The following is a 17,754-nucleotide window of genomic DNA, read 5'->3' as shown; positions in this document are numbered from 1 at the left end:
GACAACATTGGTTGCTTTTCTAGGTTGTCAGGGTTATATTACCCACGTAGAACTCAGTCTATATGCTGAATCAAAAGATCAGGCATGGATGACTGAGCACAGACTAAACCGAGCCCTGCTGCTCATTTTACCTTTCCAAAAAGCATCAAGGCACATAGGGAGGGAGGCACCTCCCACAGATACCCATCCCCACCTTACCACATCGGATGGCATAACGGCAGCAGAAGCAGCAATGCATAAAAACACTAATCTCACTAATGTGGAGGATTTATTCTTGTTTCCAGACAGTGCCCTCTAACGGAGCATCCCTCCTTCCGAGTCCGTGGAGACATCAGCAACGGACAGAGCAGATGGATCAGGATGACATCACCTTTATTCACTGATGTGATCTGCGTATTTTCTTTTTCATGTCACATGCATTTAATGCTTTCATTTTCGAAGAATGGTGCCATCACAATCAAACTTTTGGGGGGGATTAAATAGCTTGAGTAACTATTAATTATATTTACAACAAATTGTGATCTTTCCTAAATTGAGTGTCGAGTTATAAATGTTAAAAATATATATTATAAGTTATATATAAATATATAAGTTAAAAGGTTAAATAATGCAGGCTTCTGTGACTAGGTGAGCACGACCTCCTAAAAATAGTGTAAAACCCAGATCAACTGAGGTGACAACTTTTACCGCCGGAGCTACAAGTGAAGTGAATGACAGCTGACATCCAACGGATACATGGTCTGAAAAGAAGCGGCTTCGGATGCGATGAACCCGGGTCTTGTGGTCTCACGCCAGGTACTCATCTTATGGTTGTGTTGAGCAGATCACTTGTAGCCTGAGTAGTAGAGTGAGTAACCGCCTGGTGAATGCTGCTAATCTACGCGGCTAACTAGTGACACATACAGCCAGACTGCTTGTCATCAACTGGTGCGGAACGCTTGACAACAAAATTAAGCAAAAACACTGAACGACGAATGCCTCGGTCTACGGTGCTTAGACATGGGAAACACCGCGCTATCAATTCAACTCAGCAGCTCGGATCAGCGGGCTAACTTGGTAAAAAAAAAAAAAAAAAAAAAAAAAAAAAGCTAGCGTTAACCTAGCATTAAGCTACAGCTAAACCAACGAGCCTACCGCTAGCCTAGCGGCATCCGCTCCAGACACTCTATATTGGCGATATTAACAACCGGTGCAGGAACCGACGAGCGAGGTGTTGATCGAGGCGTTGATACCGAACGTGTTGTATGTATTTGCGAGTTAACGCTCTCACCTCATCTTCCTTGTGATTCCTAATGCCACGTACTAAATCCTGGAGGTTTTTATCGAACATCCGATCGATGCTCCCCTTGACAATCTTCAGAGCCATGTCTGACAGAGTGGAGGTCCAGTGGGAGCCGAGCGACCCGCGGGGCGGTGTCTCATCCACCCGGGAGCGGGCTGAGCGGGACGCGGTGCTGCGGTGCGCGGATCCCGGACAGAGGAAGGCGAGGCCGGGGCGGACGGGGAGTCCTGACTCCTGAGCGGCGGATCAACGGAGGAGATGGCAAAATGACAAAATGGCGACCGGAGTCAGCTGACGGGTGACGCGAGACTCGCGAACGACTCGCTCGCGCGGAACGGATTCTGTTTGAATGACTCGGGGCTCTGGAGTCACAATTACGAAGGACTAAATCAAAGTCCAAGGCAAACGTTTAATCCCATTGCATTTACACTTCGCATTCCGTCACAATAAATCCGTTTGACAGCCGAACCGCCTCCCCTGACTCCCGTCGTCCAGGGAGAGCTCCCTCGCACAGCGACCGAAATCGGACGAAAAGTCGGGACAACTGAACGAATCTTTTGACCGAGGGGCTCGTCGGGAACCGAGTCTTTAAAGAAGGAGTCGAACCTTTCATCACTTCGGGAGAGAGGAGTCTTGAGAATGAATGAAATGGAAAAAGCTGCTTCTCCCTCATTCGAAAGAACATTGCGACCGCTCACACACCAGTCCCACCTCCATGTGATTTATAAATGCCCATTCTTAGATGAAAAAAAAAAATCATGTAAATATAAAAACACATTTAAAAATAAATGGATACTAATATATCGATTAAAAATTTTTTTATAATGAAAACGATTATAAAGTCACCCAACGGTGTTCGAAATGTAAACGAGTAAAGTGAAAACTGAGGATGTTTGAGACCGAAACTTAAGTACAGATACTTGAAAAATGTAATTTAAGCGAAGTACTTGTACTTTCCACAATTGTAAATAAGTTGAGACCAAATCCATGCTGAGATTTTTATTCAAGTCTCAACTAAAAGATACAAATGTTTGACCAATTTACATAGCACTAAAAACACTTCTGCTGTTTGCATCTGACGGGCGAATGTCAAAATAGAATGCAGCTACATGGGAGTAGTCTTTTGCACAACTTGTAAATATGGGCCATTTAAATCTGTACACAATCTGTTGTCCCATTTCATACGCAAATGACTGACAATAAGGGAAGACTAGATGGCAGGATGTGTATTTCCACAGCATTCGTTAAGTCAAAAATATATATGCAGATATTTGAAAACATACTTATAAAAAAGGTGGACCTCGGTTGGAAATCGGTTGAAATTACTCCATTCAATAGCTTAATATTTCATATTGTATTCATAAGAAGCAAGGCAAGATTTAAAAAAAAAAAGTGTCCAATACAACAGGCTCACAGAAACAGTATTGTACCACTCCAGTTGTCCCAAACAGATCAAACAAGCATTTTGTGATGTAATGTCAGCTTTATAAAAAAAAAAAAAAAAAAAAAGTGAAATTAATGGATTTACTGCTGCAGAATCCTAAATGCCTAACATTTAAAGAACAGCTCAATTTTACCCAAGCCGGGATTCCTATAAGAAGTGCTAAGGATAGAACCTCTCCATAAACAAACAGTATGAAAGACCATAGTTAAGAGTTCATGACGGAAGAAAAAGCAAGCAAACATGGAGCAGGCAGATGGGGTAGGGATCTGGGACGGGCTGCGCGCTGTATAAATAAAAGATATTTTTCAAAAACAAAAATTGTTTTTGCACAACTGCCACAAACTATCACAGACTAGTGAGCGTTCAATGCCGCTGCAGTGAACAACGAACCTAAGTGTTATTTTACAGGAACCTTCTCGCTTGACAGCATTACAGTACAAAATGTCCAAAAAACGTCAACATTGGCTTAACAGCTAGGATATGCCGAGTGTGAGTTATAACGGATGTTTAGGCCAAAGGGAAACCAAATAACGTCAAACAAAAGAGGCCACCGTCGTTAAGCACTTGGTCCATTTTAGTCCTTCTGGGTTCTTCAGCTCTCCACTGCAGACGGCTCCTTCTCTGCTGAGACACCGTGGTCCATTTCCTCACATGCGTTCGTCTGTTGTTCCAGAGGACTGTCCAGGCTGGGTCTATAACACACACACACACACACACACACAGACACAGACACAGACACAGACACAGACACAGACACAGACACAGACACAGACACAGACACAGACACAGACACACACACACACACACACACACACATACACACACACACACACACACACACACACACACACACACACACACCTCACGGGTGTCATTTACATGCGCAAATTGAGCAGATAGAGGACACTCTGTCGAGCGTGCACATACGAGGGCTGGGAAATATTGACAAAATCCAATATCACAATATTGATTGAAGCGATATTTTGGGATGGATTACAATTTGTGCTTTCATAACATATTTATACATAACAAATATTTGAGAAAAAATCATGTATTGATTATAACAGCTAGAACAGTCTTAAGTTATAAAATAAACATAACTTTGTTTTAATTCTCAACAAAAAAGAACACCTAAGACGATATGTAGCCTCATATATCAATATAATATTGATTTGATATCAATATATCGCCCAGCCCAACAGTACACTATGTGGTATAGTAGTTTCATTTGAAAATAGCCCTTTGTTCAGGAATATTTCCATTCGACTTTGTGAAATATACTGTGACCCCAAACAAACAGGAGCGAACAAAGACATTTCTTTTTCCAAAACGGGATGAATACCTTTTTGGGCTGGATGTTGATCGCTGGTCATTCTCCTCCTGGGCAGGTGACTTTGGTTTCTCTTCCCCCACATCGTCATTGTTTTGTTCAGATTCCCCATTAACTGGAGTGGAATCTAGAAACATAAAACATAATGAGACATATAATCCAATGAATTGGGGCACGTCACAGATGAGTCAGTGATTTGGTTTCAAGCTATAAAAATGGTTGACCTCGCAAAGGACAATAGAATGGATCAACAACAAATGACAAACTTCTACTCTTTACCTGTATTTTGTGGGTCTTTTCCATTATCCTGTGGCTCCTTGTCTTCTGTTTTAGGTTTAGCCAGTATCTCTGCCTTACCCACAAACTGGAGTTTTAATTTGTTGTAGACGTTGCTGGCCTTTTCCATCACAGCACTGCTGGCTTTGTAGCGTCTAATCTATTCAGTCGATGACAAAGACACAGGAGATGTTTTTAATGAAGCCGAAATAACAAACAAGTCCAAGTTAAACAACTAAGGATAATACCCCTTTCCCACTGCGGCAAAAACCCGGTGACACCCGCTCACATCCCACATTTGTCACCAGTGGGAAAGGAAAAGCCCGGGTCTCAGTCCCGGGTCAAATTACCCTGCAATAGACCCGGGTTTTAACCAACTCCACCTCTGATCGGCTCTGATGTGAACAGCCCGTTTACCAGCGTGATGCGACGCGTGTTGAAGTTACGTACGTTGGCGCATGAATAGGCAGGAATATCTGTGTATCTTTCCCTCATTTAATATCCCATTTAGAACCCTAAATTAAAATCAGAAGCTATTGACTTTTTTCCCCCCACATGGGGAACCGTGAAATGTTTTGAGTGTAGGGGTCGCACCATGGGGAGAACAGTGGAAAAGCCACACACTCCCCGTCGGTCTCTGAGTCACTCCAGCACCGTTCCCTGCCCCAAGCCGTCCCCGCTCCCAGCTGCCGCAAGCACCGGCAGCATGAATACTCCATGCTGCTTCTACTGTAGTGTTTTTTTGATTTTTATATACCCTTATCAGTCCCACAACGGGGAAATTTGTATTGGGTCATGAACGATCCGATTCTTCTGAACAGCTCCAATAAAAATGTTTTCCCCCCACAGTTTTATCTCGTTGTTTGTTTAACTTGCTGCTAACTCTGCTGTTTTGTTCACAATCCTTCCCCTTTTCCTACGTGTTTGTGACGTTGAACATTACACACCTGAAAAAACTGCATTTCTCCTGGCAATGGGAAAGGTGTCAATCGCCTATTTTTAGCGGTAAAAGGCATAATGCACCAGGGACCTAATAGTTGGATCTAATCTTTGAGAAATGCAAAGTAGGAAGGCTTTGAACTTATTTATCTACGACAAAACATTTTTACATATTAATAGAAATATGAAATTGTTTAAGCTAACTCACCTTCTTAAGTGTGGCAATAACATCAGCGTTCTTATGCAGGATTTGGCTGGTGACTGGCACAGCCTCCAGGTCAGCAAGAGCTTGCAGACATCGGTCAATGTCCTAAAAATGACACAAAGCAGGACAATACTGTGATTTTCAATAAATAATGTAAGAGACACCGAGCCCCAACCATAAAGGCAAAAAAAAAAAAAGAAAAACAAAGGCTAATCCAAGATAAACCATTTCTGTTATGTGCACATTTAAGTTATTTAACATGTGTGTACTTGTGCTGTCAAGAACACACGATTCTATATTATCAATATATTGAAAATATATAAATGCTAATTTATTTACTTTAATTTAATTATGAGTTCATAACAAGTTATGATAATACAAACCAACCAAATCAGTTCTGAGATATAATATTAATTCATAATTTAAATACATTTTAACACATTGTTTGTCAAAAACAGTAACAAAACAGAAGTCCATTGTCTAAGTTCTGATACACACACATTACAATTTAAAAATAAGACTCATGGGCACCCATTAGATGGTGCTAGACACTCCAAATGTATTTTACATTTAAACGTTTCAGAATATGAAAAATGCACAATTTTAGGTCTGCACATTATACTTACTGACCTGAAATTTCCATCAGAAATACAAAGGAGCCTTTTTAGATCACATTACAATACAGCAATACAAAATTGGAGAGCATCAGAGTGGACTGTATCTGTTTGTGTGTGTGTGTGTGTGTGTATGTGTGTGTGTGTGTGTGTGTGTGTGTGTGTGTGTGTGTGTGTGTTGTGTGAGGAGGGCGCGATCCAGACGTAAACCATTTGTCAAGCCTACTGGTTTTATTTCCCTGTCTGATTGACTTGTCTGCAGTTTGCCGTGAGTTAGGTAACCCAGACAGTGCCTCTTCTTTTTTTTTTTCTCTTATCAAGGTTCTCAAAATACAGAGCTGTGATGCAAAACTAATAAAAGTTAGCAGATGGACACTTTTTTTTTTTAAGAACACATGAGAAAGTTATGTCACGCAAAATACACAACTTACCGGGTTGTCGACTTTGAGTGCAAACTTTATATCTGTATGGAGTTTCTGGAGCTTTTCTTCGGGTGTTGGGTCTGCATGTGGACGCAGAGAATAATATATACAATACAAGTGTTTCCCACAGAATTTTGGTTTTATTTGTGGTGGTAGCTGGGGGGGTTCTTTCAATAAGGAAATTGAGTAAAATAAAATACATCTAAAATTGCGCCCTGATTACTCCCTCAGAGGACACATGGAGGACCCAAAACATACTTGCTTTTATAATCGACGATATATTATTTCAATGCATATTCGGAATAACAGATGAATAGATCTGGGCAATTTTTTTATTATTCTTTTTTGTAAAAAAAATTAAAACTTAAATGCTTTCGATAATGGCTATTTTAGAGTTTTTTTAATGAACAAATCCCATTTGTCCTTAATAACTTTTTTTATACTTTTCATGTGTTACATATAAACAAATAACTGACCGTTTCTATGAACCGGACGTTATCGGTAGTGAAAACATTCACGACCCGCCTCTTATCTGATTGGCTAAGCGACCATTAGGGCTGAAAGATTAATCGAATTCAAACCGACATCGCAATTTAACAGAACGCAATTTTCAAATCACAAAGCCTGGGATTAAAAAGAGTGTGTACTATGTATGCGGCAGAACAGTGTGTTTTTATTTTACATCTCCTAATGGAAAGAGACCAGTGCATATGGAATAAAATCGTGCGTAATGGGGACACTTTCTCCGTGGCCCCTGCCTAAGCCACGGCGCCCTGTGCATGTGGTGCTGGGAGAGCTCGGAACACCTGTAGAGACCTGACGGAGCCGCTTGCAGAATAATGCGCCTGTTTTTTTGTTTTTCGTTTTTTGAATTTAATGAGTATAGCGGCGCTCCATGTATGTGGACGTATGCGTGGAAGATTTGTAGAAAAAATAATTAATTTCTTCTGAAACACTGCATAGTTTTTAAATGTTAATTTTCAGATCCAAACAATTACAAGGCTTGAAGTTTAATCAATCAGTCAATGTTTTACTGTGATTTAAGGTTTTTCTTTTTTAAATTCAATAGTTTAATAAAGATATGTTATTCATATCAATTCATCTCATTTCATCATAACATGTAGGCCTGGCCTACAGGAAGGAGCAGTTTATATGTTGACTGTATCCAAAGTTGTGTTGCTCATACTATAGATGATTTGTTGCTTGTGTTTAGTGAATACAGAAGATAAGGAACTTTTTTCAAAAATCACATACTAAATCAAAATCGCAATATTGGTCCAAAAAAAAGAAAATCGCATTTAAATTATTTTCCCAAGCAACCACAATGTGACATTGACGAGCGCCGTTGCCGTTTGGCTCGAGTCGCATGAGAGAGAAAAGCGGCGACGCAGAGGAATGCAGAGCATGATGAATGCAATTTAATGTGGCTTGCTCCAAATGATAATATTTAGTGAAGGCGCGTGTGGTTTCGGAGCACCGGAGGGCGGATATTTTAATCGGCAGTTCGGGCATGCCACCAAATGAGGCACCAGAACCTGCGTTATGATTCGGTCCGGTAGATACCCATCATACAGGAGCTGGTGCCATAGTGGTACTGGGTTTCGGTACCTGCACATGATCATGTTTTGATTCCGAGTGTGCTGAATCAGGAGGGGCTTAGCGATTCAATGCGCTTCTCTACAATGAAATAAGATTTTACCCATTCAATAAGTAAAATAGCCATAAATGAAATAGTAAAAAATAAAATAAAATCAATATGTGGTGGTCAATGTTGATATTGTGGCGGGGCGCCACAAATAAATCAATGTATGGGAAACACTGAATACACATTTACTTTCATTACACTACATTACCCCAATCACGTTCACCAAAATCCCTTACAATACAATAACTACAATTTGTGATGTGTAGTCAAATTAACCCTCAGTCTTTGTCAGCAAAACCTTCCAGGTTAAAACTGACCTTTCTTCTTCTCCACTTTTTTCTCTGGAGGTTTCTCTGGTCTACGTCTGGGTTTTTCAGGCTTGGACCTGTGGCAGAAGGAGTATTGTGATTATTTTTTCCTTATCAAACCGATGATGTTGAGGTTTCCCGCGGTGCACCCACCTTGCCCTGGACTTCTCTTCTGACCGCTGGGGTTTCTCCTTCAACACTTTCTCTTTCCTGTCTTTTGCCTCCTTCTTCACTCGAGGCTTCTTCTGGTTGTCTTGCCGCTTGGCAGCCTTTTTCACCTACATTGTGAGAGAAAAGCTAAATAAAATGACGACCACATTACATATCACAACTTACATACAGTAGGCCCCTGGACAAGAGTGTCTATTAGAAGTAATGAGATTCCATTCAAAAAGAGGACATCTTCATAATTTCCAGTTTTTATTTCACTGTAGACGAGAGGTCCACACAACCTGCTGTTATGAACTAAAGCAGAATCAAAACAATATATTTAGTTGAATATACCACTGAGGACGCGATCAGGACTACAGACCTCGGTCGGTGGCTGTGAATCTGAGTCGGAGGGAGCGGGAATCGGGGCCGGAGGGGGTTTCTTGGACTTCTTAAGAGGGTGTTCGTCCACGCCCTCGTCTGAGCTGCTGCTGCTGTCGACCTCACTCTCTTTTTTAGCCTTATCCTTCTTTTTCTGCTCCTCTTCCTCCTTCTCCCGCTCGCGGAGCCGTCGCAGCTCCTCGGCCTCCTCTTTCTTCCGCCGCTCCTCCAGCTCTCGCCGCCGTTCCTCGTCCCGTTTCTTCCACTCGCTGATGCGGTCGGGCTCACTGTCACTGTGGGAGGAAAAAAAGGAAGAATTATGAATCCATTAGTGACTAAAAAGGATGTAGAGCCCCCATAGAGCTGTCAGAATTATTACATAATCGCCTGATTGCAATAATTTAGGCAGATTGCAACCATTTTGTAAAATCCATTAGATTCCATCTAAATGTAAGGGTGATTTAAGATTAAATGTTGGAAATGATACAATAAATGGAATGTGAACCAGGCAAGTTGAATCACTTGGGTTCATGAATATTAACCAATGTCAACAAATGGCTCTTTGCAACAGTCTGACATTATTGGTAAAAGTTATATTTTTTCTTTTTTGCTAATTTTTTGGCATTTGTAAGACAACAGATCATCAACTAAATATGTCAACTACAAATGCTTATGTGGATTGAGAAAATGTCATCTAAAATGGGATGTTCTTGCAAATCGTTTGCAAATATGAAGGATCAAGTTAAATCTCTGCAATCTTATTTTTGCAAGGACACCCGTGAGTGGAACGCAAATAGGGCCACCCTGAAGTCTTCTGATTGGTTTACTAGACACATATATGTCATAACATATTAATAGTGACAGAAGAGAGCAAAATAAGACAACAGAAGGTTTCTTGACCTGTCGCTGTCAGAGGATGATGAAGGTGGTCGTTTCGCAGGGGCGGGTTTGGGTTTGGGTTTGGGTTTCCGTGCTCGAGGCTTTGGCGGAGGCTTTTCTGTGGACGGGCAAAAGCACCATGAGGAAGAGGGTTAGAGAAAAAAATAAATAAACAGATCTCCAATGTAACTCTGAAGCACGCACATCGGGAAGCCCAGTCAGGGAATCACAATTAAATTTTTTCTCATCCTGAACGGACAGGACATCCTGTTACACGCGCAGCTATGGCTATTTAATTGAATACACACATTTGTAAAAAATGGTTCCAATATGACCATATATGATAGTGTATTGGCATTGGAAATTTACAAATTTTAAGCAGTTACATGCAATTCACATATTGTATAAAATAAATGATAATTTGGACAGGAATTCATGATGGAAACAGCAATAACTGCTACAGGGATTTGGAGGTACTAGTACAACAACTCATTTTGGGCTTAAATGTTTATTGCTTTAGATTTATTTCTTATAATTTAGCGATTGTACATGGACGGGAGAGACATTTATATTTACACAATGTGGTTCATGTAACAGGACCTGTCTGTGAGGAGCACTCTGTACTGCAAAGACTTCTAATTTGGTCAGCCCGTTGCCCCAGATGCCTCTGTTAGTGTTTATCTTCCTAATCAGTCACCAGTTGAAGCATCCTTGGATAAGAAATTATTCCTCCTGATTTATTTTGTCGGATATTGAATGACTTATTGGTGCATTCACATCTTGTTAAATATCACCGCAATAAAAATGCCATATAGGAATGTTCATGGTGGGTAATAAAAGGTCCTCTACATCTCTGTAAGAAACATAAGGAACCGGTCCTTTGAAGGCGCAACTGGACCCTCACCTTTCTTTCGGGCCTGCGGGCCTTTCCGTGGAGGCGGATCAGAGTCCGAATCAGACTTTGAGCCGGACTGGGATTCTGAACCGGACGCCGCAGGCCGCGGTTTCTCGTCTTCTGAGTCACTGTCAGCTGCTTTCTTTTCTGACTGAGACCCGGAGTCTGAGTCAGAGTCAGACGAGGCCTTCTGCAACATGCCAGAAACGAGTTAAGAAAAAGTGCCCCAACCCTCCCACAGATAGAACGGTGCTAGATTCAACCCCTTTAGGGTTTTGTTGAAGCGAAATGTTCACCTTCTTCTTCCCGCCTCTGGCGCTGGCTTTCTTTCCACCCCGTCCAGCAATTTTCTTCTCCGGTGTAAAATCCTATAGGGGTAATCATCATCATGTATTAAACTAATATTGACATATTGTGGTATCTCATGGACAGATGCATATGATATTGAGATATTGATCAGCTGTTTCTATTTCAAGACAGCACAACGATGCCAAAAAGCAAACGTCTGTGTGTGTGTGTGTGTGTGTGTGTACCTGATCACTATTCTTGCCCGATTCTGACTCTGAGGGTGAAGGATCTGGCTCAGAGGGGGATCCACTCTCCTCTCCATCTCTGTCACTTGATGAGCCCCGTGCCTTTTTGGGGGGAGGGGGACGCTTTGTGGGAGATACAGCCAAGAGATGCGGTTAAATTAAAAAAATTGGCCATTCAATTCTCTAAAGCAGGGGTGTGGAAAGCTCTGGCCTGTGGGCTATCATGGCCCTCCAGTAAACATCACACGGCCCACTGGGTTTTTCCTAGATTTGATATGGTTATATATTTTATGTATATATTTTAAAAAGTAGCCAGTCCTACCTTATTTAACAAAAATTTGCAAAACAAAATAAAGAACAACAGTATTTTTAAATAGTTCATAGCAGTAAATGGCCCAGTATTGTATATGCAATTATTAATCTGGCCTCAAACAGGAACAAGGTATCCCAACAGTGCTATAAAGGATGAGTTATTGATTTTAATGCCTATTACATGTATACTTTGTCATGTATCCAGCAATCTATGCTATCGGTATCACTTTCTTCTATTTTCTGTCAAAAATATTTTCATTAGTTACATGTTTTCTTAACTCTATATGTAGTCAATAATACCCATCCATCCATTTTCTTTACCTTAGTTCTCAATAGGGTCATGGGGCCTTAACTAATCATATTTATAGTGACACTTATTGTCGAAATGCTCGCTTACGTAAAACTGCAACATCACACAGGAATGTGACATGCGATAGGAAAATGTTCCATTTTGACGGGGATTTAGTTTTAAAGAAAAAAAACATTGATTGGTTTTGTGACTACCTTCGCTGCGGGTGGCTTTCGCTTCACGCCACCTCCCCTTCCTCCGTCTTCGCTTCCAGAATCAGAGTCCACTTCACTTCCAGAGTCTGCTTTTCTGGGCACCACGGCTTCTTCATCATCATCTTCTTCTTCTTCATCACTCCCCCCTACTCCTCCTCCTCCTCCTCCTCCGCCCCCGTCATTACCTTCACTGTCAGATGAACTGGCTGGCTGCAAATATATTAGGATAAAGTGATGCAACTAAATTCTCCTCATTAAAATGTTATGAATTCCAATAATGTACTGAGTAGATCTTAAGACCATTTTATTGTGAGTGAGGAGAACAGTAAGTAGTCAAAAATGTTACTAAAACAGAAAAGCATATTACTGCAATTGCTCAGATTTTTCTTTTTTCTAATTATTGTTCTATTAATGTGTTATATGACATCAGAACTACCACCATATCACAATAGGTATTAGTTTTATAAAAAATAGATCAGAAGATATTATGCAGAGATATAATTAGATATAATTCATATTAAGGATCTCAGGTTACAGAAATAAACTTACAGCAGGTGGGGCACTGTAAGAGGCATGCGGATTGTTTTGGATTTCCCATAAGCCTTCGTTGAACCCTTTCCTTTTGTTGGGCTTCCCATAACGCTCCTTGTACTTCTCATAGGCAAAAAGGTCCTTTGCCGCAAGGAATGCACTTTGCAACCAACAAACAAAGGGTAATTAGGGGAATACAGACACAGATACTGATAGATTTTCTGTATTTGACACATAAAAGCACTTTCGATATCTCAAAGAGAGAGAAAAAACAAAACATGTCAGTCATTATGATCACAAACTCTAACTCTATTTATCAGATCAGTACACTGTATCAGAAAATACTGAAGATTATCACTCAACATCAGTGTTGGGTTTCAATAAGAAGCATTGGTCAACCCATAAAAGTAATTTTAATTTAAACATTTCCTACAAATGACAAGGAACTATACATCACCCAACACGATGCTTAAATTCAATTCAATTAAGTTTACATTTTTAAGACACCAGTATAGAGAAAAAAGCTGCATATATTAAGAGACTTCGTCACCTGGGGAAAGTGTCTATCTGAACATTTTCACCCCCAAAAAATGCAATAAGAATACCATGAACCACAACACATCCTTTGGAAAAACAAACAGTTGAACTGTTTGTTTGGCATGATGCCCAGTGGATTGTTTTAAATGAATCGATGAAATCCACTCATGCATCATCCTTCACGCCTGTAATTTATTGTAGAGAGAGCTGTACTTACGTTTCGTGCGTGCCAAAGAAGAAGATGGGGATTTTATTAGGTGGAGGTTTCACTGCCCCATCTGCCACATCTTCAATCTGTGGACAGGCCACAGGAAAGACATATTTAAGAAATTAATAATAACACATTATGATCGGTGTTATGAGTGTCGAAACGTTACACTTCAACACAATGTGCAACACAGTTAAAATTTGTCTCTAGCAAATAACCACTTAAGTTTACTGTATTGAGCAAGTATGGAGGCAACATCAGGTGCAATTGAAGGTGTACAATTTGAAATCCACATAATTGGTGGGACATGCATGAGCATTAAAATATGCATATTTTCCATATGCAAGACTCCAGCATCGTTTTCCAAAGTGGTAGATAACATAGATGGATAAATAGGCAATAACCATAAAAATAATAAGAATAACATATTTGACAAATGGCAAAATGTAATAAACCTAAAAATGTACTGAAAATAGAAATTGGCATCGGATAACAAAATGTTGAAGATGATCAATAAACCCCTGTATCAATAATTCACACCGTTCAAAAATAGCAATGCAAGTTTGATATATATTTATATCTATATATAAATTGATATGTATATATGTGTGTGTGTGTGTGTGTGTGTGTGTGTGTGTGTGTGTGTGTAAAAAAGTGTACATGCACTGTGTGCTAGGATGGAAAATGAAATGGTTATAAGGCCGAGAGCATCTCATCCACCTCGACATCATTAATGACATTTCGTCATAACACAAATAACCATCTCATGCATCTGTGATATCTAGTCCCCAGGGCAGACATCTCCAGGGAGACCCGGAGAGCCCTCTCCAGTCCCAGGCAGAGGAGCTTGTCCTGCCCGCCCTCCCCCTCCTCCCCCCGGCTTGCTGCTGCTGGAGCTCACCCTGGCTGGCCAGTGCGGGTAGCCCTTCATTTTGGCGAAGACCAGGTCTAAGGGCTGGAAGTTGTGTGGCATCCTCCCGCTCCTCTTCGTGGGCCCTTTTCAAGCGCGTATATTTTGTTTGCGTGGTTCTGGTTTTCCGTGTCCCTCCGGTTCGCTGCAATCAGGCCAACACGGAGCCTATGGACGCTGGGGGGGTTAGCTTACAAGCTACAGCTACATGGGACAGCTACCGTGAATTCAGCGGTACGGAACGAACACTTCCGGTTTGACCGGCCCCAGATTTCGTAGCAAAAGACCCCGGATTTCTATGGAATTTATTCTGTGTCACTATTCACAAATATGTGTAGTAAAATGAATGGAGAAAGGTGGATAAATACTACAATCTACAAATCTGTATGAATGACATTAATATGTCTCCATTCACAAAGCAGACAGTTGTTGTTTTTTTTGTGGAAAAAGCCAAATAATTCCTACTAAATGGAATAACGGAAAATTATAATACATAAATCAACGCTTTCACTTATCACCCATTTCAACTTGACTAAACATTTTGGCTGATAAATATGCACTGTTCATAATGCAGTACGGACCGCAACGAACTTTTACACTGAAGTACAAATGGCCCTTTGCTTCTAAACGGAAGTCGCATGCAGCGGTATAATCACTCGCTTAAAGCAGAACGGCAGCTTCCGCTCGACGCTTCCACGGAGCTTCGCCATTGGTCCAGGCTGTCGTCCATCTTCTGCTCTAACCTCGTCACACAATGTGTTCCCTAAAAAAAAATGAGCGATCACTGAGTGTCAGTCGCCTCCCACGTCAAACTCCTTTCCAGAGTCATTTATCCAATACGTATGTCACACACACACACACACACACACACACACACACACACACACACACACACACACACACACACACACACACACACACACACACACACACACACACACACACACACACACACACACACACACACACACACACACACGGGCCTCTCTCTCCCCCAAAATGAACGGCAAGATACACAACCGGCCGAGTCTTTTAGAATGAATGCATCAATGTCCTTGCACAAACAACGAGGTTCTAAACAGCAGGGGTAACTACATTTTATTAAGCAAATAACAATTTTACTAAAACATATTTCCAAGAAAGTTCATGCAGTTTTGCATCCAGACAGAACACTGAAAATAAAACAGTCGACTCCCGCGGCTCCTTTCATTTCGTCCAGCTGACTTTGGGAATGTCGTAATGCTCTGTCAGGGTGTCCAGGTGCCGATTAAAATCCTAAAAAAAACAAAAACAACATTAATGTCCACAGTTTAGTTTGTATCAAGTTTGTTTATAGACAAAGATATGAAGTTAAACAGACCTTTTACAGAGACAACAATATCTAGAAGATCTTGTATGACATGACTTACCTCCACTCGACGCTTGTGTGTTTTCGATGCTTTGTTCAAAATCCTTTCCCTTTGCTACAAGAAATAAATTAGTGTAAACATGTGTTTTCCGAATCAGAATCACATTATAGAACAATTATAATGATGAGCATGGTAAGCAACGCTTATTTCCACTAGGACTACCAACTAGCTATACAGACTGCTTTTTGTTTAAAAATAAATAAATAAAAATAAAACCAATATCTGGTTATGAGGGAGAAAAAACCCCAATGTTGATCACCACTTACAGACCATGCTTTAGCACTGAAACTCAGTGTGAATCTGAACACTGAAATCTTGAACAATCTAAGGTATCTTGTCTATGGCCCCCCCATGTAGAAACATGAAACCTCATGATACACATTAGTTGTTAGTTTTTCTGGAACAAATTCCGTATGCACGTGAGATAAGGCAAAACCTTTCCCCAAATGACAATATTCATTTCTTAGATACATTCAATATAGCTTCATATTGCATTTAATCAGCCTTCCCCAAATTGACCAATATATTGGATGAATGATCATACTGTAGCAGTAGCTATTGACAATGACTACTACACAAATATAATCAGTTGTTATTTCATACTTTGTTATTTAAATTTGATATACTTTGAGCTTAAGGTTATAAAAGCTGTGTGTGTTATTTGCCATTATAGATGTAATCTGTTGAATCATTAGGACTAATCAATTAGACCACAGATTAAATGTCCCCAAATTGGTAATTATACATTATACTTACTCGCTTCTCTTGCATTTTATCAAATGCAATTTGAGCAGGTGTCCGTTTGTCAACATATCCTTTCTTGACCTTCTCCTCCTCATCATTTTGACTCATCATAACTTGCTGCTCCAAACGGTGCTTTTTCTCTTTATCCTTTTTCTTCTTTCTGGAAACAAATGCATAATAATACACAGTTAACTTTACTGTTCTTAACCTGTATGGCCACCAAACTTTAATTCTCTCAAACAGTGTTTCTCAACATAGAGGCCAGGAAACCCCAGGGGTCCTTCAGCAGAAAAAAATATTGTTACACTTTACAATTATTAAGTGTGCTCCAAGTGTGGAATAAGCCAGCACACTTCACTATTAATACACACGTATTAATAAGTGAGTACTAACTATTAGGGCAAATATTATTACGGTTGTGATCAAAATGCACACACAATATATCAAAATGACCGGCTAGATCGACTGAAAATCAAGCACGAATTAAATAAGTCACAGACACAGGGCCCGCACACTTTTACCAGGAATCGCCTAGTGTGTAAAATTTACACTAATGCCTGTTTTGATGAGTCTCACTGTTATTTCCCTATCTATAGTACAGACAGGTATGGAGTTTGGACAAAGACAGAGACAAAATGTTATCAAATCGGGGACCCTTGACGGGGAAAAAAAAAAAGCTGAGAATCACTGCTCTAGAACAGTCTCCACCCAGTGTCTAAAACAAGGAGTGCCGCGGGTGGAATTTTGTAATAACTACTGTTGGCCAGGTATTCTCTCAAGCATTAATATGTTTTCTTAGCTATTGGCAATACACAAACGATCAACCTGGGACCACTATTTAGCATGGGCATTTTTTTGAAACACAAAAAAATGGCATGTGATTTTGCTAACGTCCCTGATGAACTCACCTAAAATGTTAAAAATCCTGGCGGACATCCCCGTATATCACGATGAAAACACGACTGTTATCATGACGTTAGCTTACAAGCTAACATTCATTTCGCGTATTCATTACACACGGGCGGCCGACAAACAAGCTGTTCCCCCAACAAAAAAATAATAATGGTCAAAACGACACCCAAACATCATAACTTACTTTTTCCCGGCGGAAATGCCTCCCGCGCCTTTTAATTTTAGGGCGCCTTTCTGGACGTCGTCGTACTCCGACATTTCGGGGCGTTCGGACGCTTGTTTACCTTGTGCCGCGCACAATTATAGCGCGCATACCACGTGACTTTGACGTCAGCACAACCGGAAGTGGTTTCGCGGGTTTGAAGCCAGCCCGTCGCGTTAATA

At 40.6% G+C, this 17,754-nt stretch overlaps 3 protein-coding genes across 3 annotated transcripts in view; all 3 read right to left on the bottom strand.

The window, feature by feature from the left end:
- ap3d1 (adaptor related protein complex 3 subunit delta 1) overlaps window positions 1–1,594 on the bottom strand; it is a 34,310-nt gene extending 32,716 nt beyond the window's left edge. The window contains exon 1 of the mRNA XM_080001704.1: window positions 1,271–1,594. Coding sequence (XP_079857830.1) covers window positions 1,271–1,366 — 96 coding nt within the window. The 5' untranslated portion in view covers window positions 1,367–1,594. The remainder of the gene's footprint in view (window positions 1–1,270) is intronic.
- Window positions 1,595–2,266: 672 nt separating this feature from the next.
- On the bottom strand, window positions 2,267–14,609 carry hdgfl2 (HDGF like 2). Its single transcript, XM_079998467.1, has 16 exons — window positions 14,297–14,609; window positions 13,405–13,481; window positions 12,669–12,810; window positions 12,120–12,329; window positions 11,304–11,426; window positions 11,067–11,138; window positions 10,780–10,960; window positions 9,897–9,993; window positions 8,998–9,289; window positions 8,619–8,743; window positions 8,475–8,542; window positions 6,522–6,592; window positions 5,480–5,581; window positions 4,336–4,492; window positions 4,069–4,183; window positions 2,267–3,418 (listed from the first exon to the last, which is right to left on the bottom strand). The coding sequence occupies exons 1-16, from the start codon at window positions 14,366–14,368 to the stop codon at window positions 3,319–3,321; spliced, it is 2,004 nt and encodes a 667-aa protein (XP_079854593.1). The 5' UTR covers window positions 14,369–14,609; the 3' UTR covers window positions 2,267–3,318.
- Window positions 14,610–15,388: 779 nt separating this feature from the next.
- fam32a (family with sequence similarity 32 member A) lies at window positions 15,389–17,693 on the bottom strand. The gene is made up of 4 exons (XM_080003418.1): window positions 17,555–17,693; window positions 16,471–16,618; window positions 15,715–15,768; window positions 15,389–15,580 (listed from the first exon to the last, which is right to left on the bottom strand). Exons 1-4 carry the CDS (start codon window positions 17,626–17,628, stop codon window positions 15,512–15,514), a joined length of 345 nt encoding a protein of 114 aa, XP_079859544.1. The 5' UTR covers window positions 17,629–17,693; the 3' UTR covers window positions 15,389–15,511.
- Window positions 17,694–17,754: the final 61 nt, after the last annotated feature.

This window comes from Zeus faber (genome assembly GCF_960531495.2).
Source record: "Zeus faber genome assembly, chromosome: 1".
Lineage (NCBI taxonomy): Eukaryota > Metazoa > Chordata > Actinopteri > Zeiformes > Zeidae > Zeus > Zeus faber.
This window is presented reverse-complemented; position numbering and strand designations above follow the sequence as displayed.

Bases quoted from the DNA above. Each gene is read 5' to 3' on its own strand.
- fam32a (XM_080003418.1), bottom strand. From the start codon at position 17,628: ATGTCGGAGTACGACGACGTCCAGAAAGGCGCCCTAAAATTAAAAGGC. The intron at 15,769-16,470 runs GTAAGTATAATG...TATTTCTTGTAG, and splicing joins ATAAAATGCAAGAGAAGCGA to CAAAGGGAAAGGATTTTGAA. The intron at 15,581-15,714 runs GTAAGTCATGTC...TGTTTTTTTTAG, and splicing joins CACACAAGCGTCGAGTGGAG to GATTTTAATCGGCACCTGGA.
- hdgfl2 (XM_079998467.1), bottom strand. From the start codon at position 14,368: ATGCCACACAACTTCCAGCCCTTAGACCTGGTCTTCGCCAAAATGAAG. The intron at 8,543-8,618 runs GTGGGTGCACCG...CTTCTGCCACAG, and splicing joins GAAGAGAAGTCCAGGGCAAG to GTCCAAGCCTGAAAAACCCA. The intron at 6,593-8,474 runs GTCAGTTTTAAC...GTCCACATGCAG, and splicing joins AAAAGTGGAGAAGAAGAAAG to ACCCAACACCCGAAGAAAAG.